A 25,830-nucleotide genomic window follows, 5' to 3' on the forward strand; every position below is an offset into this window, starting at 1 on the left:
CAATAGATCTATTCAATTTACACGTGTTTCAAAAATAGAAACTGTGAAGTATAACAATAGAGCTGGGGTGTAACCTATTGTTGTCGTGGAAGTATTGCATCGTCAATATAATACTTTTATTATTTACGTCATAGATCAAGTTGGTGTTTTCTTTGGTGTCTGTGTGTGAATGAAATAACACTTTACGAATTTGATGCGTCTGGATCGGTTTTCTGGATATTCTATCTGTAGCTACGCTCAATCCCTTAGATTAAACATGAAACCCAAAGAGATGTACTCTAATGTACTTCAGAAGAAAATCCAACTTTGCTTTAATAGTTTGAATCGTGTGTAATTATTATCAAACTATTTGAACATAGGGAGACCTGAATGTGCTCCTCGATGACGTGATATTGATGTACATCGCGATTTGTCCAATATTTGCAACATATTCTGTGCTCCGTATGCAGCTAATGCAAAAGAAGTTTCTTCCTAAAAAGAATAATTCTGTTGATCATAATAATAAGCGAGTTTCTCTTCTGAAAATGAAATTTAACCCTTGTTTAGAAGAATACATGCTATTTGGGGTTCTATACGTATATATATATATATACGTATAGAACCTATTATTTTGAAATTCGGTATTGTACATATTTTTAGAATTGCCAATAATTTATTAAATTCCAGAACAGAGATCTGTGGACACATGGTTCTAATTAGTCCAAAAGCACCTAGAGTTATAAAAATTATTTTCAATAACGAAATCATTATTATTCGATTTTCCAATTATACATCTTAGATATTAGAGTAATCACTACACATTCTCATTAAAGAGGACATCTTACTTTCGATTTACAACATTGCTTCTCATGTTAGTAACGCTTCGCTAACACAGATCAGACACCACTAACTTTCGTCGGATAAATATTAGATCAACCAATATCAAGGTCTTCAAATGAAGGTCGAATTGAGCTTTGTAGGATTATGGTACAGATCTGAAAGTGCAGAGGGGACACACATTTTGTATTCAAAAGTTAATGAGTATACTTATTCAGTGTTGCTGGTTATGTTTAAGTTTCACAAACTGAGGTCAACAATATTTTGAACTACAGCTGCAAAATAATCATATTGATAACAATCATCTTTTACTCTTTTTTTTATAAATTAAGAAGGAAAACAAATCTTTGTTCAAGTCAGTGAGCCCTTCATAATGAATAAATTTCACAATGGAAGCAAATTGTATATTCATACACTTAAGTATTAAGCTATAAAGGTTGAACAAAAATACCGAACCCAAAGGTAAACTCAAAGAATGAGATATTATAATTTAAAAGCTCGAAAACAGCTGTCATATTTCATACTTCTGCATAAAACAGTTCTTCACAAATGCTACTATTATTGTTTTAGTTCAACACAATACTCTTTCATTTGAAGTCTTTGTTTTGCCATGACGTTCCTCACAATTTTATTTCATTCACATCTATGCCATTCAAAAGTTTATGTTTGAAAGTTCCTGATGTTAAATATGCAAAAGCGACTAGGACGCACGTCATTTATCATTTCCTTATTATAGTTGACATCTTTAGCTTTACATGTATCAGTACCTTTCTATCAGTGCACCACTTTTATTTATAATCTTTTATGTTTCAGTGCTTTTTAAAACAAGTAGGATATCGGGCAGTATAAAGATCATCCAGGGACCATTTTCTGTATATACATCATCATTAAAAGACTCCAAATCGGAGGCGTATCGTTATTTTTCAAATAGTTTCGTTTATAAAGTAAGTAATTGTATTATCTAGTTCATATACATCGTTTTTAATAGGATTGTGTATACATTTCACAAAGAAAGCAATGGTTATATCAAATAGTTTCTCTTATATTTGCATTTTTTCACATTTCCTAACAAATGGTAAAAACACAAATTACTCCTCAATAGGGAAATAATTTGCATTTATTCGTGGATTGCCTATACCGACAAATTTACCCCAAAGTTGAATCCAACGAAAATGAATCCACGGTACCTTAAAACATAAGTTCAAACGTTATTTATAACATTTCAACTATAGAGTGAAGTTTTGGAAACAAGGGCTTAAGTTATACACCAAAATCTTGAAAAACATTTGTAGTGCTTCTTGTTAATGATCGCTGTTATATACATCCAAAATGACAAGACATTTTTGTAAATAATAATAAGTTTTATGACGAGATTAGTATATGACATTGTTTACCAATGTACGTTAACTTTGTTATTTGCATTCTTCATCTATAGAAGCCTATACCATATTGATTCTCAGAAATTGGTCTCTTATCTGACTGATGAAACTTTGCTTATTTAGCAATAATAAGCATCTGAAAGACAGTGTTACCCACTCATGGTTATTTACATGCAAAATAAAAACGGATACGGAGTCAATTGCTTCTAGATTCCGAATGGATTGTTCAGTAAACACTACTGTCGGATTCATCTCGCGTTTTGGCATCAGATGGTTTATTAGTAGTGGGTGGATGGGTAATTGTTTTTATTAAAGTAGACTGTAAATTTAATTTGTATCTGTTACAATTCTCTTCAAATAACAATATAAAGTAAGATGATGTCAATTGCGTCCAAACACGGAAATAAAACATTGAAATATACATGAATGTCTATTTGATTTACGACATTATTTGACGTATTGTGATTGGAGTATTAGAAAATAGATGTATGTAATGCAAATAAAGAATAATTGATGAACTATGTCGTAAGGGTTTTTGTTTCACGATATCGTATGTATGACGTCATTAAATTCATTGAAAAGATTAAGGTAGCAATGATTCATAGATAATATTTTGACACGGGTCAAATTGTGCAATTTCAATTAAATTATTCTTTTATATCATAAGATATTGTGATAAAAAAAACCAATCAATCAGTACATTAAACTTGACTTGTATTCATAGACTTTCTATTTACGGCCACGTGTCGATATCAACTCTTTTATTTTGAATTATTTATCCTACTGTGAAATTTTCGCACAATGATATGCAATAATGATTATCTATATATATATTCACGAATGACATTTCTATTTTTAATGTTCGGTCGTTAGCTATTGCCATTTAAAAGCAAAATGTAGATTTGAAAGTTACAATCCTTTATAGCTCTCTATTTCATATAAAAGCTATTATCAATTTATCACTGAGTTAAAATATATATATATCTGAAACATGTGAAACAGTTGAGATGATTATATGAATTATGTATTCAAAGAATCACAGATTTAAATCTGGTATCAATGATGAGTTTCTATACCAGCACTGGAACGATACCCGAGCGTTATTACACTCAGCACTCAGGAGTCAGTGCTTCTATGTTGAATTATCATTAATACGGTGATATAAATAAATCAACTGTTTCCAAATTGCTTTTGAAATAATAAGGATGTTCTACCCCTGGAATATACGACTTTAGCGATTCTTAAACTTGTTTAACTTTGTACCTAATTTGGGCTTTTTAACTATTTTATTGAATCGTCACTGATGAGTCTTTTTGTATACTAAACGCGTGTCTGACGTACAAAATGTTAATTTTAGAATCTATAATGAGTTTAGGCATGGCTTATTATGTGTATGTGATATAAACTATTCAATATAATAACGACAACTTATTGTTTACTTGAAATACATATCAAACTGCTCTTTTGAATATTTGACCACATTTTTCAGATATGATAGAGGTATTTGAGTTCTGCCTCAAAATTAAAATTATGTATTGTTCTAACTTGATGACAGAGCCTGTTTTTATAAATTAATAAATACATAATAAGTTTTAAATCATCGCAGATATTTCCTCTGTGTGTGGCTTTATATCTACTGACGTTGGTAAACATTCGGTATGTAATGATATATAATAAAGACGGAATATTTGTCAATTGAAATTGATTTTAAATAGGTACACACTACAATGTAGGGCGTTTTCTGTGATGAGTTTATTTATTAACAGCATTTACAACTAGTAAAAAGTAAAATCACAATAATACTGGACTCCGAGGAAAATTAAAAACGGAAAGTCCCTTATAACATTACAAAATAATACTGGACTCCGAGGAAAATTAAAAACGGAAAGTCCCTTATAACATTACAAAATAATACTGGACTCCGAGGAAAATTAAAAACGGAAAGTCCCCAATCTAATTACAAAATCATAAAATAAAACGTTTCAAAAGAATAGACATATTTCGAAAAGCCTGACTTTTATTTTATATGTATAACATGTACCGTTCAAAAGTAATTTAGTTCAAACGACACTGCATGATGAAAATTCTCAAAGACGAGTTGCTAAACACTTAAAAATTCAATGAGTAATAACGTGATATATAATTATCGTTCAATATTCAGCATGTTCTGCCACACTGTATATAGCTATGCCACTCTAATTAAACATGTTTCAGAAAAAAGATTGGCACAATGCATAAAAAAAGATAATCAACTCTCTACAAATCACTACGCAAATACTTAACAAATGAACAACACGAACCTAATTTAAAATCATGGATAATTTTAGGTACCCCGTAAGGGATTTTCATATCGTACTCCACATGTTATGACGATCAAGTCTTTAATCAAATAACAAATTATTCTTTATAAAAGACAAATAAAGTGTAAACGCCTTTTTCTGATCTTTAAAGACTTCTTTTGAAAACATCATAGATAGTTGGCAGAGAAACCAGTAGATTCGGCACAGTGAGTTATTATCTCAAAAAAAAGGATAAACGAAACAGCGTGTGATTCCCATCCTAAAGTAAATAATTGAAACCTCTCGCTTTTATTTTTCTATATAGTACCATATTTAGAAAAGCTATTAAAATAAACAGTGTGTATAAGAGGTTGTTTAAATGGTCACTATTCTTAGAACTATTCCAATCCCTAAATGTAGTTTCACAGGCGTATTTTGTACTTTATCATTAATACAACAGAAATAGCTCTACATCATTTAAATAAGCTTGGAATTTTCTAATATGTTTTCCTGGAGCATCACAGCCTTTGAGTGTCGAAATACGCGACTGGCATTAAAAAAATGGAACGGTTTATGTAAATTCACAAATTTGCGTTATGATAATTTATTCAAAAAGATATTTCAAGTACAATCTGTTCGTGTATTACTTTGCGATTTATTGTTTGCGATTTCATGCGTTTATTTATATTACGAAATTTGATATCTCTAGCGCACTTGGTTTTATTCCAGAAATCCATGCATGTGAAATTTAAAAGATTTATATGAAATAAGATGATGTGGTATGATTGTCATATGAGAACGCTTTTAAACAGAGATCATTGACGTGGATTTTGGCAACTGTATGTCACAATACGGCTTTAAACAATAAGTCAAAAACAATGCGCAAAGCCGGCTAGTAAGGACCCTTCATATACTAATATATAATAAAAAATGATTCAATTGAGTAAACCAACAGCTTATATGTACTCTATGTACGAAAAGAATCAATAAAAATATAAGAAAGACCAAATGATATCCACTCCATTGTACTGTTCTAGAATTAGAACAGTCACATTATTTAATGTGTAAGGGTTAAACAATATTTGTGGGCGCAAAACCCTTCACTTGCCTTGTACAGTGGTACTACTATACACTAGTCTATACAAATTCGAAGCCATGAGTATCACGTACCAAATAAAGTTATTCCCGATGAATATCAGAAACATTTCTAATCGGCCTGTATCAGTATATAATTTAAAACAAATATATAAAATTTTGTATTGAAAATGCGTAGTAATATGAGATATAAACCAGTTTTAGTCGAGGGAAATTCGTTTTGTAAATGGTTACATAAGATCTATTACTCATGGGGAAAATTGTATAATATGCATTCATTTCTCTTGAATTTGAGATAATAGTCTCCATATTTATAGATGCAAAGATCATTGTTTCATGTTATATGACACTTCAATATCAATAGTTTTCTTTTTATGCCTGAATAATTATTTCAAACAGTGATGTTTTATATAATGGAATTTTACCTCATTTTAACTATACGCTTTTGATTTTTATTAAACCCAGGATGACGACACAGTAAAAGATCAATCTATATTTGAGGGTGGAATGTTTTATCTTTGATCAATTAATATTAGTTCATACCAAATTTCTAGTTTTATAAGTATTTCACATCATAAACATAATATTCTTGCATTTGTTTCATTTTCAAAAGAGCATTTTCACAAAAGCCCATGTATTTTTAATCAATAGCCTTGATTTTCATTATTATTTATTCTTAAAGGTCAAAGGGGTAAGGGTATAATATTAAGTGTATCTGCTTACCAATCCAGACAGACTGAGTGTACCCATAATTTCTTCGTGTGTTGTTTAGAGAACAGTTTTATGGTTTTCCTTACCCTTTCCTATTGTTTTTTTTCTTCGATTTGTTTGCACTGCCGTTGTGTTTCTTTGTTTTGTTTAATTTAAACGTCCCTTTGTATTTCATAAACATATTGATTGGCTTGCCATTATATAAGGATGACTCTACCTGCTTGAGTTGAAATCTAAGTTTCTAATTCATAAATGGATATTTCAAAATAACCATTTAACGAATGATTTTTTTTTCTTTTTCCAGATAAATGCAATATTTCATTCAAGTGATTATAGATCTGTATATAATTCAACCATCATCAATTCATTATCGTAAGTATATATTATATGTGTCTGGTAAAAATAACCTTACAATAGTTTAATGTTAAATATTAAAATAGACGTGTAACCAGACATCGTGTGTATCGGTGTACAATTTTAATTAAACTTCATATACTTTCAGTAGAAGAAGGAGCTTTTTTATGGAACCGATTATTTCGCCTCTAAAATTACCAAAATTGTAAAATATTTCCAGCCTTTTCTATACATGAGGAAACTGCACGGACTCCATATTCATGTATTTTCTCCCTAAACAATTTCTGTTTCAGTATAGTTGTCGAAGAACGAATAAAATCGACACTATAGCAATTGTTAGGTCACCATTACGAATTGGTAGACTGATACGATATGTCAATGTCTCAACTCAGTAGCTGTGTGTTTTCGTAACCTTAGATCTTTATATACCAGTATAATGGTCTACTGTATAGTTTTACTGTTTTTTCCTAATCGACAATTGAACCAATTTGTCCTATATGTCATTCAAGGAGGCTTTTCTGTATACGCAACCGACCACACCCTTTTGGAATTCGAATTCTTCATTTTTGTTTAATGCCTTGAACTGTATCTACTTAGAGGATAAACATCGGCTAACTTTTGTCGCCTTAATTTTCACAAGTTGATTTTCTTTGAAATTATGCCAAAGATATTTTTAACCTGTATCTGTATGCAGTCTTTATATCATAGCAAAGTCGATATTTCTGAATGATACATTTCTTTGTAACTAATTTTTTGTCAATCAGACCTTGGAATTTTATTGACAATTGTTCATTCAGTTGATATAACACGCTGGCTTTTATGCATTAAGTTCTTGAATGAGGTTATAGGCGGAAGTAAAATGAGACATAACTTCTTTGCACACTGGTTTCATAGCTATAAATCTAGTACTTGTAGAGTTTCAACAATGATATCTTATTCCAAGCAATTAAGCAAATTCATACTTTTAATCAAGTTTATCATTTATTGCTTGTTTTTTTCATGTTAGGGAGATTAATTGCATTTTTGTTCTGTAACCGTCGCTTGTTACACTCGGGTAATGTTTATCTAACATGATCATATTGTTACTGCGTATCTCTGAACGCAATATTAGCGTTATTGATATCTACAAGAAAAATTCTAAATGTTCTGCCCCCAAATTCAAATTAATTTGAATAAGATTTTTTTTATTATATAAAATAAATGACGTGGATCATTTATGATTGTCAGTGATGACTGGTTTTTATGATATAAAAATAAAAGACTTGGTACATTTATTATTGTCAATGAGACAAATCTGCATTAGAGACCAAGTGACATTGAAATTAACAGCTGTAGGTCACCGTACGGCATTTGACAATCTGTAAAACACAACAATTTAGGGTCCTAAAATGAAAAAATGTAAAACAATTCAAGTGAGAAAGCTTACGGCTTATTAATGAGCAAAACAATATACGAAAACACAAATACGATATACAGAAACAAACTACAGCCACTAAAATACAGGTTTTTGATTTGCATGTATATATTGTAACAGATTCACACATGTTTCCTGGAACCATACCCATAAGACTAAGACATTAGTTTAACAGTACGACATAAAACAAACTATAAAAATCAGTTGTAAAATGACCTTATTCATCATTTAGTATGCAAAATCAATTTCCAATATTGGTACGATATTAAAGAGGCCGACAGAACAACAAAAGAGACACGAAACATACATATCTTCCGTCATTCCATCATATGGTTTATGTGCCCGTCTCATGTCAGGATCTTGTATTTCAGTGATTGACATTTGTGTCTGTTTATATTATATATTATCTATGATAGCATATCATTAGTATATGTTTATTGTTTTGTACATTTAATTAGCAGTTAGCTAACGTATGGGTTTTGATTATTGTTGAAGACAGATAAAATATAATGTTTATGAAAACGAAACAACAAACTGTTGGCCCTATCAATAAGAAACATGTCTTTGTTTACTAATATTCGTTTGACTCAGTATTGCGTATTTTATTTATTTTAACTGGACGTAAAGCAACTCACAATCAAGCAATTATTTTTTTTCAGATCAGGAAGTGTAATAGTGCATTTTACTGTAATATTTAAATCATCTGTAGATATTAAATCATCAACAGCAGAGTCCATAAAATCATTGCTCATCACAGAGTTGGATGAAAGTGTGTTCTTCATAGATAAAAACGATGTAAAAATATTACCAATAGGTAGGTTCTGCAGATGACATCTATTTTAAAGGTTTAAGGTATGGTAAAACTTATTTTTATATCTGATATATTTATTTCTAATGTAGATATCCTTCATGTCCACAGTAAGACACCTATATCATACCAACTTGAAATGCGCCTTTTTTATTCTTCGAAAATACCCAATGTATTAGCCATATCAAACCCTTTCATTCTTATGCAAGTCGATTCCATACTTTAAATTCTGTAATTAGTGCTAAAATGTATTTTGCATGACAAAATAAAACTATTTCTCTTGTGGTGCGTTAATGGGGACAATTATATATATTGGCTTCACTTTCATACAGTTTCAAAGTCGTATTTAATATCACAACAGAAACATATAAGAGTTAATTGTAAAATTACAATCTTTTGAGCTGAACATGAATGGACAAACAATATGAAACACATACATGTTGTATATTTGTTTAGTTCTCATTCATCATATACAGGTGCTAGATTACAAATTATATGTTGGTGATTCAAGTCAATGACCTTTCACAAAATCAGAAAAAAAATTACTTTGTATATAAAGAGTTCATTATAGAACAATGACAACGTAAGATCTTATCACAATCAAATCAGATTTACCGAACCCTAATTGAGATTCCGTCTTTGACATTTGCAAAATCTCCCATAATGAAAGTATTTAAGTGATTAACTTATAACTTGGTATGCATGACTTGGAATCTATAGTCTTGTTTTACCATTTATTTATTTCCCATACGAATAACAATGACCAATTGGATGACATATTCTGTATTGCTCAATAAACAACAAATCTACTGAACTAACGTTCTATTTTATTGAGTGATTTTCTGAGAAAAAAAAATCATTTTAATCGCAAGGTTCTCCCTGGAAACATATAGTTTTTACGTATGAGACTTACTGAAAATAATGACAATACTTAATTGTATATAAATCATATAAACAATAAGAATAAAATGAACATACTGAATAATAAACATAAACAAAAACCCATAAAAGAGGGGAGATCTATTCCTAGAAAGTATAAGGTTAAGGCAAACAAAATTTATAAAGATATCATATAAATATACATACCATTACATGTCTTTTGATTCAATGCCTGCTTGAAAACGGTTCTTTCCCCTATCAGACATAAAAGGTATCAATTTTCTAAATTTGCATATTTAAGATTATAAGTTTAGGTTTTCGCATAAAATATAACAAAATTTTCAGGGTCAAAATAAGACATTTTTTTTTGCCCTGCTGATCCTTAGTTATTAAAACATACAATTCAGAATAAGCATATGGTGCGATTTTAAATGAGGAATAAAATATGAATATTCATTGTAGGGCCTCCTCCAATACATTCGACAGTTTCACCTGGTAAGTATACTTATAATACAACTTTGAAGTTTTCCAATCTAATTAAAATTAAATACTTTAATTGCTCCTGTTCTGAAATGTCGCGCATCAAGGCCTTGATGCGCGACATATCAGAACAAGAGCAATTAAAGGATTTATTTTAATTAGATTGGAAGTTTTCTTTTGCTTTAGCGATAGTAAGAAAAGATCGACAGAACCATAATTGTATCATAATAATTAGACCAAATATAAATATATATCTTCCAACGTAATCACCGATAGATGATATCTTTAGTTCGTAGTGTGCAAGCCTGATGATGGTTATTAAAATCAGAATAAATGAATTTCGAGTTTTTACAAATTATTGCTGTTAATGAACGTGAAACAAAATATGTTTGTAACGTTGTAATGTTATACTACTGTTTCAAGTTAAAGTTAAGGTTGGCGCATGTTAAAACGTTTTAACCCGCTACATTTGTACCTTTCCTGAGTCGGGGACCTGTTTTTCAGAGGTTGTTTATTTATGTGGTTCACAAGTGTTTCTCGATTTATAGATTTGACTGTTGGTTATCCTGTTTAAATTGTTTTAAATTGGTAAATGTGGGGACCTTCACCGATTGCTGTTTGGTGTGCGCAAATGCTATGTGTTGAAGGCTTACGTTCACCTTTAACGATGTACTTAAAAAAAATGAATTGAGAGTTGTTACATTGGAACTCATACCACGTCTTCTTATATCTATATCAGACATTTTGTTTTCATTTTATTTTATTTTGCAGGTTTATGCCAGTCCATAACGTTACAGCAGTGTATCAACAAAACTGATTATAAATATACGTCTTTCCCGAACTTTGCTGGACATAATAATCAAAAAGAACTAACGGATAATTTAGAACAATTTGATGATTTCTTAAATAACCCATGCTATGCATTCTCAAACTCATTCTTTTGTGCTTTGTTGTCACCTGAGTGTCGAAATGGACGACGAATTCCACCATGTCGACAGTTTTGTGAGGGTAAGTTAGCAGATAGTAAAATTCCTCTTTGAATTTATAAAAAAAGTGTTGGTTTAAAGACAAAATATTTGAAATCATAGTCTACTGAAAATAATGATGAGCTATAATCCAAAAAAATACAAGAAGTATAGTCAAAGCCGGGCAAGGAATATATTATTTTTTATGGTTGATGGGGCTCTATTTGTTCGGTCCTAAATTTTCTTTGAAATATTTTGTAGACGTTTGTCTATCATTGTTGAAGGTCATATTCATAATTATTCACAACCACGCATTATAACTCAAAGAAAGTTGTTTCATTGGCAATCATACAAAATCTACATATCTTAATATTGTTTGGTTTCGTTCTTTTGTTGGTTCTTTGTTATCTTATTGCGAAATCGCTGTAAGTTCGGTTTTGAATGTTGAGTTTTAATGTCCTATGGGTATCACTGTTTTGTTCAAATTGTTGTCAATAGACAAGAAATGATTCAATTGAATAGTAATGTAACTCTTTTTATAAACGTTTGAAATTTTACGTGGTCAATAAGTTTAAACCATGGGTTTGTCCGTTATTGCTCATTTGATATCCGAACGTTTGAAATTTCCGTTGAAATCATTGACTTTTTTATTCATTCAATCTTTTTGAACTTCGACATTGTGCTATGGTACTCACTAAATGTCTATTGTCGGAGATCATTTGTTTATTCTTGATTGTCTTTTCTTGTTAAATGATAATGTTAGATAAATTGAACTGCTTAGTTTACGTACTCTGAACTTTTCTTTAACTGGCATCAAATAGTTTTATTTGTGTCATCACTTTCTTTTTTTAATATCTTAACCTTTTTTAAAGGCTGTAATCGTGTTTTGGGAAAGTTCTGAAAACTTTTTATGTACATCACAATAGAATTGCGATGTGATATAAATTAACTGTTCAAATTGTTTGACGTAAGAAAAGCGACCTTTCAATTCGGATTTGTGTCGAAATGTAATTGTCTTTTTTATGTCCTATGGTAAATTAAGTGTAGAACCTGATATTGACTTTCACCCTGTCTAGATAACAACCATTAGTACTAAAATCAGACGGGTCTGATGAGTTCTCTATGGCTATTTTGTAGTTCTATTGAGATATTAAACGTCAAATATAACATTATTGTATTGATCTTTGGTTGCTTTGTGATCTTCTGATTGTTATTTGATCTGATAGGTTTGTAAATTTCCGAGATAAATTCTGTTTGTAGCTATCTTCTATGGAATACGTTCATGAAATCATTAGGAATATTCGAATCTAGATGTAAACAATAAGTTGTAATTGATTTATCTATGCATACATATTAGATTTTGTAGATTCTACCATACATTTTAGTGGATACCGATATCTTTCAACTTGATATTGTCAAACTCTGAATTAGAGAGTTAAACTATCTAATTTTGATAAATGTCTAAGATAAGTAAATAGTTAAATCTTTATATTTAAAACACGTGATCTGTTTTCCATTAACTAAATTGAAAATGTCCAATGTAAAATTATGACATTTTTATGAAAGTGTAGCTCAATAAAGAAGAAGGTATGATAAGGGTACATGTTGTCCCTTTACTTTTGAAAATAATTTAAATACATGATTACATCTTATCAAACCAAAATATTTGTGCATGACATTAGGCAGCTGTCAGTTATATGTAGGTCTATTATTGTAGTTAAACACATCTAATTCAAAACTTCAATATTCTTGTTTTAAACGGTCAACTATAAAAACTGCCGAACTCGTCTCGTTTTCAAAGTCTCTCCTTTATATTTAGCTATGGGCTAAATATAACCCAAAGATATATCTTGTTAGACTATTTCTTAAACAGTAAAATGAACGTAGAATTAATAATACTTTTGGGTAAGCCTTTCGGTCAAACTTTTGTTTTGCAAACGATTTGTAGAAAAGTGACAACAAAACAGGAATGTATACCTAGCGTGACGAGAAATTATATTATCCTATTGAGATCGCGAAAAATGTCAGATAACTTCGAAAGGAATGAACATCTTTCACTTTAAGCAAGGGTCAATAATGGCTTTTATCGTACCTCATTCTTTATCTATCAGACAGAACCGCCTACAAATCACACAGAATAAGACGAACACATTAAATGTTAATAGTGCATCGTAAAGGTATAACGTATATATTTTCTTAAAGCATTTAACCCTTAGATATTCATGAAATAAATCATACAACTCTCAAAGTAAATACTGGTGATTATTTTATAGATGTAAAAGATGGTTGTGTAAATACAACATTCCCAGTTGACTGTGATTCGCTACCAAATTCAAACGATCCCTCAATATGCGCAGTAAATCCTTATAAACGTAAGTATATTACAGTATAACGTTGCAAAATATGGTTTTATCTGATTGTTATAGTTACAAGATGATATCTATGTAAAACATATTATTAAGATTAGCATAAGGCTATTCGTTTAACCGTGATAACTACTCGTTACTACTTGGTAACAGAGAAAAACACAACAAAAAAGTGTACATCCGAAGTATACCCTTCTTTAATATTTGTACATACATTTGTGTATGTTTTACTATCTCGTATTCATTCATTAAGAATCTCTATAAAAGATACGATTCACTCTCGCTTATCACGCCTTTAACTGTAATAACGTTTCTATTGAAAAAAAATCAACATTTCTAGAGTTCTTCTGTGACAATCTTAAAAAATTGCGATGTGACATGACTGTATTAATATTTTCACTATGGAAAACATACATATTTGTGTGTTGACTGTCTGATACTTATTTTAGTCTCTAACATGTAAAACACACTCATAATCTTATTTCAACACTTGAACAAACTTTCTAATGGAAACCACACCCTCTGTGATTAAATTGTTATAGTTGGAATATTCTGCACTTTTATTTTTTTAATAATGGTTTGCAGACACGAACTGGTTTTTATGTTACGTTTTTTCCAAAATGTAGATAACCTAATAGTATAATGTATCAATTAACAAAACGTGTTATATTTTACAATTGCAAAACACATCTCGATTTGTTTTATGCTATTTACTAAATGTATGATAAACATGATAAAGTTTACTACGGTAATGTATTTGAATATAATGGAGATGAATTATACATGTAAATCGGACTTTCAGACATCACTAGACAGACAATGGTTGTTTTACCGGTACTTTCTTGTATTGCAGAACAAATCTAACCACTGTTTGTATAAAATGAAATATTATAATTTTCGTTTAGCCCGATGATGCTGTAGAATTAAAATTATGGTAAACGCTTTATACGTTTTCTAAGAAACCTTGCATTATTTTTTTTGTGTTAGTCTGACTGAATGTAAATTCGAAAGTGTCAACTTAAAAATTCGTTAAAATTCTAAATCTTTTTATCGATTCATTAAAATGCCAATACGTGACATAAACCTTTATGTCTTTTTCAAGTTAAAAAAATCCCGAAATTCTCAAAGCATTTTGTTGAACACGATTCTTCAGCTTGATCCACGTTTATATATAGCTTAAATATATACATATTTTATATATAAAAAAAAAGTAAAAACACACTCATTATCTTATTTCAACACTTGAACAAACTTTCTAATGGAAACCACACCCTCTTTGATTAAATTGTTATAGTTGGAATATTCTGCACTTTTATATTTTAATAATGGTTTGCAGATACGAACTGGTTTTTATGTTTATCAATAGACCTTATTTGAATTTTTTTCTTTCTGCATTGTGGATTGTTATTCTTATTTGTATGTAATATCAAAAGTTGATACGTCTCTAATACAAATCAACATCTAAATGATACGTATTTAAAACACAAACGCGTTAAATAATATTTAAATATCAAACCAGGAAAGACAGAGTGTTTTTTACTGTTTCAACAAGGGCGATTATATACAACGTGGACACTCTTTTGACGCACCTTAAAATGCAAATAACATTTATAATCATAATTTAAACACTGTAATGAAACAAACAACCCCCCCCCCGAAAAAAAAACCCCAAAAAACCAGGAAAAAAATAAATAAAAACTTGATTCGATTCAAATGAACAACGACAACAATATTTGACCGAGGTTAAAATCTCAAAAATAGATTTAAAATATAAATCAAAATCGAATGCAGAAAACTCCCAAAGCTACCTTCAGTGTGTAAACTTGCATTACTCTCTTTTACCCTTCAATTGGACTTTTATTAACCAAATGAACGACAACTGTATTATATATGCTGTATTAATTAGCCAATACAAATAAAATCTTTACGTGTTACCATTTTCAAAATATGTGATTAAAACTGGGTGGGAATAGTTGCGGATTTTTGTATGAGAAAATCGATGTTTAATAAATAATCTGTATGTCTTTGATACAAATAGATATATTGAGAATGATCTATAAAATGGCAACTAACCGACATGTATATTTTTTACTAAACCCTGGTCAAATAAACTCATCATAGAAATCAGGACTAAATTTAGTTTACACCAGACGCGCGTTTCGTCTACAAAAGACTCATCAGTGACGCTCGAATCCAGAAAAAGTAAAAAACGTCACATAAAGTACGGAGTTAAAGAGCATTGAGGACCAAACTATTTTCTCAAAAAAATTTATGATAGTTTGATGCAAATGGCTATATATATATATAAATTCATATATTTCATTCTAACTTTTGAGATTATTTGATAGCACCTATCAGGGCAAACAGCCTCATAGAAGTTTTGTTAACCTATTATCCACCCTCTAACAAAAACAACTATTAATGGGTCGTCACCATTATCGAATTATTTCTAATTATATTTTATGATTTAATTATTTAGCTGCCCATTGTTATGAATATAAGAATGAAAGCTTTGCAAGATGTTGGAGTATGGGTTATAAAACTACAGCTTTTCCTAATTATGCTGGAGAAATTTCTGAAGGAGAAGCAGCCCATTATGTGAATCTGTTAACCTCAATCGATGACGCCACAAGATGTTATAAACATGCTTCCTTACTTGCCTGTTCAGCATTCGTCCCGAAATGCACTGGTATAGAAGTCGTAGGTCAACACACTATACCACCGTGCAAAAGTCTATGTAAAGGTATCTGTCTTTGACTTTAGTATATATCAACATTCGTAACACAATTTACGGGGAGTAGTATTAAAACATACAGTATGCAGTCTGAAAATACTGGAAAAGTGAAATGCTTTAGGCACCAATAGCCTGTTGAACAACTCATATACTTTGTAAACTCATTCAAAAATAGGTATTTAATTGTGGTACATTGAAATACATGAAATAACGTCCAATTGAATGAGAAATTGTATGAAATGGTTGAATTTCTAAACCCGTTCGCGAGATCAAAATAATATGCTGTGCCACCGGTGAACCACTTTGAAATAATTTATTGACAGCAGTCAGTTTGCACATTCAATAACGTTTCAAGAAAATAAAAATAGGATAACATTACAATTGACAGATTGTTTTAAAAAGATTTTAACATCTTAATACAACACTACACCATTTTGAGTAACCATTAATTTCTTATAAGAATAATATATATAAAATTTTATACAAGTTCAATTAATAGTTCTTCTTGTTTATTTTGATTTCACACAGCCACAAAAGCTGGATGTGAAGTATTTATGAACATATTCAGCATGATATGGCCTGAAAATCTTGACTGTGACGCCCTACCAGACGCAAATGATACATCTATTTGTATTGGGTATGCCGAAGCACACGAACCTAGAAAGATTGGAGGTAAATACTCAATTTAATATCATATATATATATAGGAGTATATCATTTCGTCATTTTAAAGCACAAATGTGTATTTCAGGAGGGAAACAAACCGCCTATGCTAGATCATATTGTTTTCACCATTAACATGGAGGAGAACATTTTGTTTCTATACAATTATTTCGAACAAGAAAAAAAACTTCAATTATTCAAAATAAATGCCAACAGGAGTATAAACAAAAAATAAATTAAAAAAAATATTGAATTAAAGGTCGTGACGATTGACATTAGTTATAAAGATCATCACTTTAAGTTTGTCATTTCATACGTTTTCGGACTGTATGTTATGGTTGTGAAACTATAGATGTGGTGTTCCTTATGGAATCTTTTTTTGTAAATTTAAACATTCAATAGTAGCATTGCTTGGCTCCCCAGTCTATGACAAAATTTCTTCTTACACTTTATATTTTTTCTGGTTTGCTGTTCGTAATTTTGTGTTATACTTTGATCATACGTTAAACAGAATACCCATTCTTAACTTAGATTTACATGAAACAATTATAAAACAGTTGAAACAATAGTTTTTGGTTTTTTCTTTTGGTAATTTTTAACACGGACACTGTTTAAGTATAATAAAACATTCCTTAGAAGATTAACACAGAGAGAAAATCAAAAGAACAACAATGAGTTACAGCGACATAATAACTTTCAATTTATCTGCACCCGATATGAAAAGAAAGAAATTACTTTGACATACTTTTATTAAATTCATGGTTATTTGCAGCGTGTCCCACAGAGCAGTTACGCTGTGACACGAATGTGTGTATTCCGTCATCGTGGGTTTGTGATGGTTACCAAGACTGCAAAGACAATTCAGACGAAGAACTCTGTGGTAGGTCAAATTACAGCTTCGTCGCTACTAAAGCATATTGATGTTTCCCATATAACTACTTTGAACATTATTTTATATGCGATCAAAATTATTGTTTTTAGTATTTATCTTAGTTACATAATGAAACTTGCAAACATGTTATTTATTTGCCTTTTTTAACTATTTTGATCTAAGCGTCACTGATGAGTCTTATGTAGACAGAACGCGCGTCTGACGTAGAAAATTATAATCCTGGTACTTTTGATAACTATTAGTGACCAAATTGTTTTTTTTTGTAAACATTTGCAAAATAACAAGATAAAACCACATTTTGGTAGAATAAATGCAACAGTAGTATACCGCTGTTTGTAATTCATCAATCGATTGAGAAAGAAACAATCCGGGTTACAAACTAAAACTGAGGGAAACACATCAAATGTAAGAGGAGAACTATGACACAACAGAAACACAACATTCAAATGTAACACAAACAGAAACGAACTATAACAATGGCCATTTTCCTGAAGTACGACAATGATGTTTTTTATGGTTCCATTCATCTTTAGATGGCATTATTGACCATTCATCTGGCAATAATGGCAACTCTTTTGAAAAATCAATCTAAAGTGCAACACTTCAAATTGAGAAATTGATATGCATAAAAATTCCAATTAGTCGGATTGTCACGGAGATTTGAATTTAATCAGGATAATGAACAAAACAATAGGGAAATCGCATAAAATACAGGGTAGTACGGAAGATTGAACGTCTACTGTTATACTTGCATCCCTCGCCATGCCAGTCACTATTATACAAAAACACACTCGGATAATTACATATCATACCACTTTACCGGAATGTTCTTAGGCTGCGACAATATTGCAGTGAGTTCACACACACAATCATTCAACTAATTTGTAATCGATGTGGACTGTCAAACGTATGTGAGATTTATTTCATTCGTTCTTTCTTCGAACTCTTTTGTGACGATACCGTTTTCGGTTGATATGAAAAAATAGTCTTGTGATTGCCAATGAGACAACTATTCACAAGAGACAGAATTTAACAATTATAGGTCACCGTACGGCTTTTAACAATGTACAAAGTCCATACCGCATAGTCAGCTATAAAAGGCCTTGAAATGACAAATGTAAAACAATTCAAACAAGAACACCAACGACCTCCTGACTTGAAACAGGCACTGTAATGATACAAATATTATATATTGAGGTTAAACATGTTAAAGGATTCCTAACCCTCGCTCAACCTCGATTGAGTTTGTTAACCATAAAGTTGTGTCTGAATGCATCAATTGGAAACTTTGTGCATATGTTCATTTTGATATGACCTTATTATATATATAGAATTATAATGCATGACAAAATTTGTTGTTGATTGACCCTGTAAATTGGATAGAGTAAACAATGACTGGTGTTATATTGATATACATTTCGGTTTACAGATTCATTTCTAGCAATATTGTCGATAAATTAGACACACGAAATATGAAACAACCGAGGTACATCTTTATTGGTGTTACACATTCATGTCTACATATGTATTTTTTAAACGTATACTTTTGCATTGTGAGGGCTAATATTTTATACTTTTATAGCCAAGTGTCCAGTAGGACAGGAAAAATGTCATCCAGTTTCTGGACAGTGCATAGGTACCAATTTAGTATGCGATGGCGTTGGGGATTGTTATGAAAATGTCGACGAAGCACAATGCAGTACGTATATTAAGCTTAGATATTGCTCATGATATTACATCGGAACTTTAAAACTTGTTACTGTTTAAGGGTCCAGATATTTGTTTCATGTTTACATTCTGACCTTCACTGTTTTATTTAACATGATTAAGGTTTGATATGCGGTATGCGATTTTTAAAATCGATTAACTAAGTCAGTAACTTATTCTATTTTCAACAGTGTTATAAAAACGGAAAATAATATTATATCAATTTTATAAGATTTTTTGATAAGCGCACTTTTACTTTGCAAACAATATTTGTTGTATCTTCCGTTGTCTTATTCGTTAATTTTTAATCCATAACAACCGCTTGAAATTTGTTGAAAGATACCTTTCAGAAATCATCTCTTGTATATGTGCAAGCTTCGTAAGATTATTTTTTTTCATATTAGTTTGATAGTTTTATAATGATCACAAACCTGCAAAGAGTAGAATTGCATAATTTTGACCAAATGTCCTTAATGTTACATGCCAAATCTTCTTAATAATGTAGATATTCTGCATGGTCTTTATGATTTTGTTTACATTTGTTTTAGTAAGACTTGGAGATGGTACAAATTCAGGCATCTTACTAGTTAAAGATGGTGTTAGTTCCCATTGGCAGGAGGTTTGTTCTGATAACTGGAATGCAACATTCAGTGATATGGTCTGTAATCAGCTGGGCTACAAGTACGTTTATTTGCTGTGTGTGCCATTTCTAACTTACATATCCCATAAATCAAATTATTTTTTTTTATTTGGAGGATCTTGGTTTTTTTTCAAATAAAATTGTTTCATTAGAATTTTTTAAATAAAATGCTATATACAATATTGCTTTATATGTAAGATTATATCAAAAAATGTTTTTTAAATAATCAAAACAAGTGTTTAACTTGTATTGTTTTTTAAAGTCATTTGTAAATAATTTAAGAAGATTTGCACCTTAACGCGTTTCCATAAACACAAAGTAGTATTTTGCTGTTCAATAGTTATCAAAGGTACCAGGATTATAATCTAGTACGCAAGACGCGCGTTTCGTCTACATAAGACTCATCAGTGACGCTCAAATCAAAATATCTATAAAGCCAAACAAGTACAAAGTTGAAGAGCATTGAGGATCCAAAATTTCACGGCTAAGGTAATCTATGCCTGGGATAAGAAAATCCTTAGTTTTTCGTAAAATTCAATGTTCTGTAAACAGGAAATTTATATAAAAAAAAAATGATAACATTATTGATATTCATGCCAACACCCAAATGTTGACTACTGGGCTGGTGATACCGTCAAAATTTTGGGTGCAAAAACAGACTTAATTGGTAATAAAATTTCAAAAACTTATTACTGAAAAACTACTTATTGTAAATACACAAGTTGTTTACAGAGTCGGGTTTTATTATACCATTTTTTAAATTCATTGGTTTTTTTTTCACATGTATCGCGTGTTTTACAAATTCGTCCGAGATTTCAACGAGACTGATACAAACATTGCAAATCATAGAAATGATTTTCTTAAAACGTCAACAGTTTATATCAGGATTTTTATTTTTATTTTTCTTCGATTTATCTGCAAGGATTCTCCGTTTTGAATTTTCCTTTGAATGCGGTTTTATAAATGTTAATATTGAATATATATATATATAGATATTGAATAATATCACTTCTTTGTTTGTAGTTCATATTTGACATTTTTGTGTGAACCAAGGTTTATATGTTAGCGAATATCGATGATATTGTATTGTTAATATCTTAGTCGTTACTTTGAAGTATTAATTCGTATCGTTAACCTATTTTTTTCAGAGATACGAAATCATTTGAAGCGACAAATCCAGATCAAAACCTAAAGTCAATTATTCATATAGATCTGAAGAATGGTTCTGACACTATGGCTCTTCAATCCTACCTACAAAAATCGTACGTATCATACCACCATAAAATAAATTTATCAAAGATACCAGGATCAAAATTTTGTACGACAGACGACAGTTTCGTCTTAAAAAAAGACTTATCAATGACGCTCGGATCATAACATTGAAAAAGGAAAATTTGAGTATGAAGTTGGAGACCATTAACGAACCAACATTCCAAAAAGGTTTTGGCAGATTCAGATAAGGTATTCTCTTTCTTGAATAAAAAAAATCCTTAGTATTGGAACCTTTTTAATATACACTAGCATGTCAATACTCACAACAAAAATCCATACATTTACCATGTTTACAGAGAAGCAATGTTTTTTATTTATGTCTTATACCATTATAATGTATATAAAAGGGAGATAATCAAAATATTTTTGTGATTAAATGATGCTAGGAAATATGGAAAAAGTTAATTTTCGGTCCGTTAGTTTATTTTATAAGGTTTATTGGACTTCATTCTTTTTACATTAGAATTAGGTATTACTGTTAATAAATGCTGTATACCCCCATTTATTGACATTAGGTTTTCAGGTCTGTGCGTCAGTCCGTCCGTTCGTGTGTCTGTCCCGCTTCATGTTAAAGGTTTTGGTCGGGGTAGGTTCAAGTTTTGGTCGTTATAGTTTTTGATGAAGTTGAAGTCCAATCAACTTGAAACTGAGTACATATGTTTCTCATGATATGATCTTTCTAATTCAAATGCCAAATGAAAGACTTAACCCCATTGGCACGGTCAACTGAACATAGAAAATGATAGTGCGAATGGGGCATCAGTGTACTTAGGACACTTTTTTTGTAAGTAGTTCATGCAGGTATTGCTAAGTCTAAATATCCATTGAAGATATGGCAATTACATATTAACTTAAGAATTGTAAAATTGACAAAAATCAAAATGTTTTTTAAATCGGACATGAAAGCTTATGATTCTTTAAATACACATTTTATATATATATATATATAGTATTTAGTTTGTTTGTATTTTTCAACTTTTGATAGCTAACAGGCTATGTGTTTGTTAAAAAGAAAAAGAACAATACGATTGATATGTTTAATATCCATAATTAAATATAATGAATTCAATTATTAATTCTATTGAAACATTTTGATATTTATTTATTTTAACGTGTTTACTTATAGTGTTGCTAGCTGTACTAGTGGAAAAGTTGTTCGGTTGTCTTGTGAAAATGCAGGTAACCAACTATTAACTTATTGTGAAAACATTAAGTAATACACACTATGGATGATCAAGAGGAAACATTGTTTTGACGATCAATGCTTTTTAAAGAAGAAATATGATTGGAACAACACCCCTTTATTCTGGGTTTGATCCCTCTTCCTCAAAATAACTAAACTCTATCCTGATACAACATCAGAAGAAAAGAAGTTTTACATGTTTCAATTATGTTTCGCTTTTAATTGCACACATAAGTATTAAAGTGAGATTGATCTTTCCTTTTAAATTTTAATAAAATCAAATTTGAGAAAAACGACAAAGAACAGCATCCAAATCACAAAAATATTGTTTCTTCTACATGACAATTCAATAGACAATTTGTTTTTTGTCTTCTTTATATTTGAATGTGTACCCATACTTCTTCAGTAAATAAAGAATATTTACAAAAATGGGTTTATCGTGACTAGCAGGGTTGATAACACATATCGATTGCGTTTAATATGTAGCAAAGTATTGACATAGATTATGTGATAAAATATAGATTCCTATTAACTGTTATTTCAGTCTCTTGTTCCATCCCAACGGATGATAACGGCACTGTGTTTTTTTTTCATTGTTTGAATTTCCTTTTTGATTCTAGTATGTGGTAATAGACCGGCAAAACATCCGTCTCAGTTACGAATTGTGAATGGAGATGTAGTCGACCCCGGAACATGGCCTTCCCAGATTTCATTACACGGCGGTGAAAATGAAGCTTATTACTGTGGAGCAAGTTTGATAGGCCATAGCTGGGTCATGACTGCTGGTCACTGTGTAGGCGGGTAAGATATTTTCATTGTTTGAATGTTACTGTTTTAAACAATATATCCAATTTAATGTTGAAAGGTTTATGCGCGTAATACGTAATAAGGCTTTCCTTGAAACTTATTGAAAATATGACGCTTGCAAAATAGATGAAATACACGGTATGTTAATTTTCGCAATATTCCTTAAAATATTTTTTGGATAAAGATTATTTTGAAACTATCAGATGGCTGTTGAATTAACAAAATGTCCGTTAATACATTAAGAAACAGAAGCCGGATATCATAATCGTATAGAATAATTATAACAAAATAAGGAATTCACAAAACAAACATGTCAAATACAATTTTAAATATGAGTTCTAAGTAGTTTAACAGTCTTTCAAAATCCGTCAATATTTATTGAAAGAGTTCTAACGTTTTCCAATATAACGTTATGTATGATCTCAATTACTTTTAAACGGTCTTGTAATGTCTAGATTATCACAAATTATCACTACATACTTATTTAATTGCTATTTAGAAATAAGGATGCATCGACAATAACATTGAAGATAGGAGCAACTAGGCGATATGCATATTCAGCGTATCGTCAAATCAGAAAAGCTAAAAATCTATACCCACATCCAGAGTACAACCCTATCACAGTGGACAATGATATAGCATTGATAGAATTAGACGAACCTGTTTATTTTAATGACTACCTCCGGCCTATCTGTCTACCTGATCGTACTCATGTGACACCAGCAGGAACAAGATGTTATGCGGTCGGATGGGGTAGAAAAGATGAAACAGGTAAATGTCTTGCTAATAAAATGAAAACTGTTTAAACCGAACCTCTTCGGATTTTGTTCGTTTTCGGCCGAAGTTCAGTTTTATTAGGTTCACAACGCATACACTTTGATATGACTGTGTTTTAGAAAGTGTTCGGTTTATACAGGTTTTCGGTTTATACAGGTCTTCGGTTTAAGCAGGATTCGGTTTAGCTAGGTTTCACTGTAGTGTTGTCAACATAAAAGGCTGTATTTTAATTGAGTTGTGTTATAATATACATTAATGACATTAGTTCATGGCAATGTTGCTGTTTGGATTTTTCTCTTTATAAAACGGTATATTTTAAATCAATTGAGACGTATTAAATACATTTCCTTGCTTAGTGTATAGCTTACAATATTTAATTTCAAAGAGAAGGACTATAGGAGAAGATCTTATTATTTTCCTGTCGTTTAATGTGTTTGAGCTTTTGATTTTTCTATTTGATAAGTGACTTCATTTTGAATATTAGTTGGATAAACTACCATTGTTGAATAAACCATTATTGAAATGTTGCATTATATACACACAAAGTTGTACATGTTGTATAAAACATGACATAAGTTAAGTTTGTTGAACCAAAAAATTCCAAATGAATACTCGTGAACCCTTTTCATAAAGATATGATGTTCAAATTAAAAGGAACATTTTGAAGGACTGGAAAATTAGTAAAATAAGAAAAACACCGGACTCGGAGGAATTTCTTAACGGAAAGTCTCTAAGCCAATGGCAATATTAAACGGTCGGATCACATCAAGCGAATAGATAAAAACGTTCTTATTTTTGATTTGATATAGGCATTTTCTTACCAGTATATCTGGTTTTAAAGCTAGCTCAATCATTTACTTAGAGAACAGTCTCATCAAATAAGTGATACAACAGTCAACATTGTTTGATAATAGTTATCAAAGGTACCAAGCTTTTTGATTTGATACGCCAGTCGCGCGTTTTGTATATTTAAGACTCATCAGTGACACCCACAATATGAACATTATTAGCAAACACGCAAGAAAATAACTCAAAAAATTACTAGAGCACAATAACACAATGACGGGATGTATAAAAAAGGAAAAAAAATGTTGGCATGGAAATAAATCATAGTTTTTCCCTAAAGATTATATAAATAGTCATAGTTGGTTGCTTCATTGTCTCTAATAATACTGGTTTCAAGGTGACAATTATGATATTTGTAAAATATATCAGATTTTTCCTGTAAAGTAAGGAAAATATATATTCAGACGCAGGTTATGTTTCAAAATCTAAACAACGAAATGACCAAATTTTCATTCTTTAAAACGTTTGCTCTGATGTGGTGTACGTATCAATATTCCAAAATTGTTATTTTTCAGCAACTGACTATGAAAGAGCATTAAAGGAAGTTAGTTTGAACATAGAAAATTGGGATTCCTGTAAAAATGCAATAGAAAACTCTCCAGTAAAGTCATCTTACAAACTGACAGATAATATGATATGTGCTAGTGGAGGACCTGACCATGATGCATGTCAGGTTAGAATACTCTAGATGCTTCATTGATTTCCACAATTGAAGAATAATTAGCTACAAAATCAAAAACAGGAAAATTCAGATAAACGATAT

General features: G+C 30.6%; 1 protein-coding gene across 3 annotated transcripts in view; it reads left to right on the forward strand.

The window, feature by feature from the left end:
- Nucleotides 1-25,830, forward strand: part of LOC134725185 (atrial natriuretic peptide-converting enzyme-like) — a 74,954-nt gene that overhangs the window by 47,256 nt on the left and 1,868 nt on the right. For all 3 annotated transcript variants that reach the window (XM_063588805.1, XM_063588804.1, XM_063588803.1), the window contains exons 4-19: nt 1,630-1,760; nt 6,585-6,652; nt 8,708-8,862; nt 10,198-10,230; nt 10,987-11,223; nt 13,454-13,552; nt 16,026-16,289; nt 16,809-16,952; nt 17,716-17,823; nt 19,418-19,534; nt 20,091-20,223; nt 21,331-21,444; nt 22,581-22,633; nt 23,258-23,438; nt 23,944-24,215; nt 25,583-25,740. In XM_063588805.1, the coding sequence (XP_063444875.1) occupies nt 1,630-1,760; nt 6,585-6,652; nt 8,708-8,862; nt 10,198-10,230; nt 10,987-11,223; nt 13,454-13,552; nt 16,026-16,289; nt 16,809-16,952; nt 17,716-17,823; nt 19,418-19,534; nt 20,091-20,223; nt 21,331-21,444; nt 22,581-22,633; nt 23,258-23,438; nt 23,944-24,215; nt 25,583-25,740 (2,267 nt within the window). The remainder of the gene's footprint in view (nt 1-1,629; nt 1,761-6,584; nt 6,653-8,707; nt 8,863-10,197; nt 10,231-10,986; nt 11,224-13,453; nt 13,553-16,025; nt 16,290-16,808; nt 16,953-17,715; nt 17,824-19,417; nt 19,535-20,090; nt 20,224-21,330; nt 21,445-22,580; nt 22,634-23,257; nt 23,439-23,943; nt 24,216-25,582; nt 25,741-25,830) is intronic.

This window comes from Mytilus trossulus, chromosome 7, assembly GCF_036588685.1.
Source record: "Mytilus trossulus isolate FHL-02 chromosome 7, PNRI_Mtr1.1.1.hap1, whole genome shotgun sequence".
NCBI lineage: Eukaryota > Metazoa > Mollusca > Bivalvia > Mytilida > Mytilidae > Mytilus > Mytilus trossulus.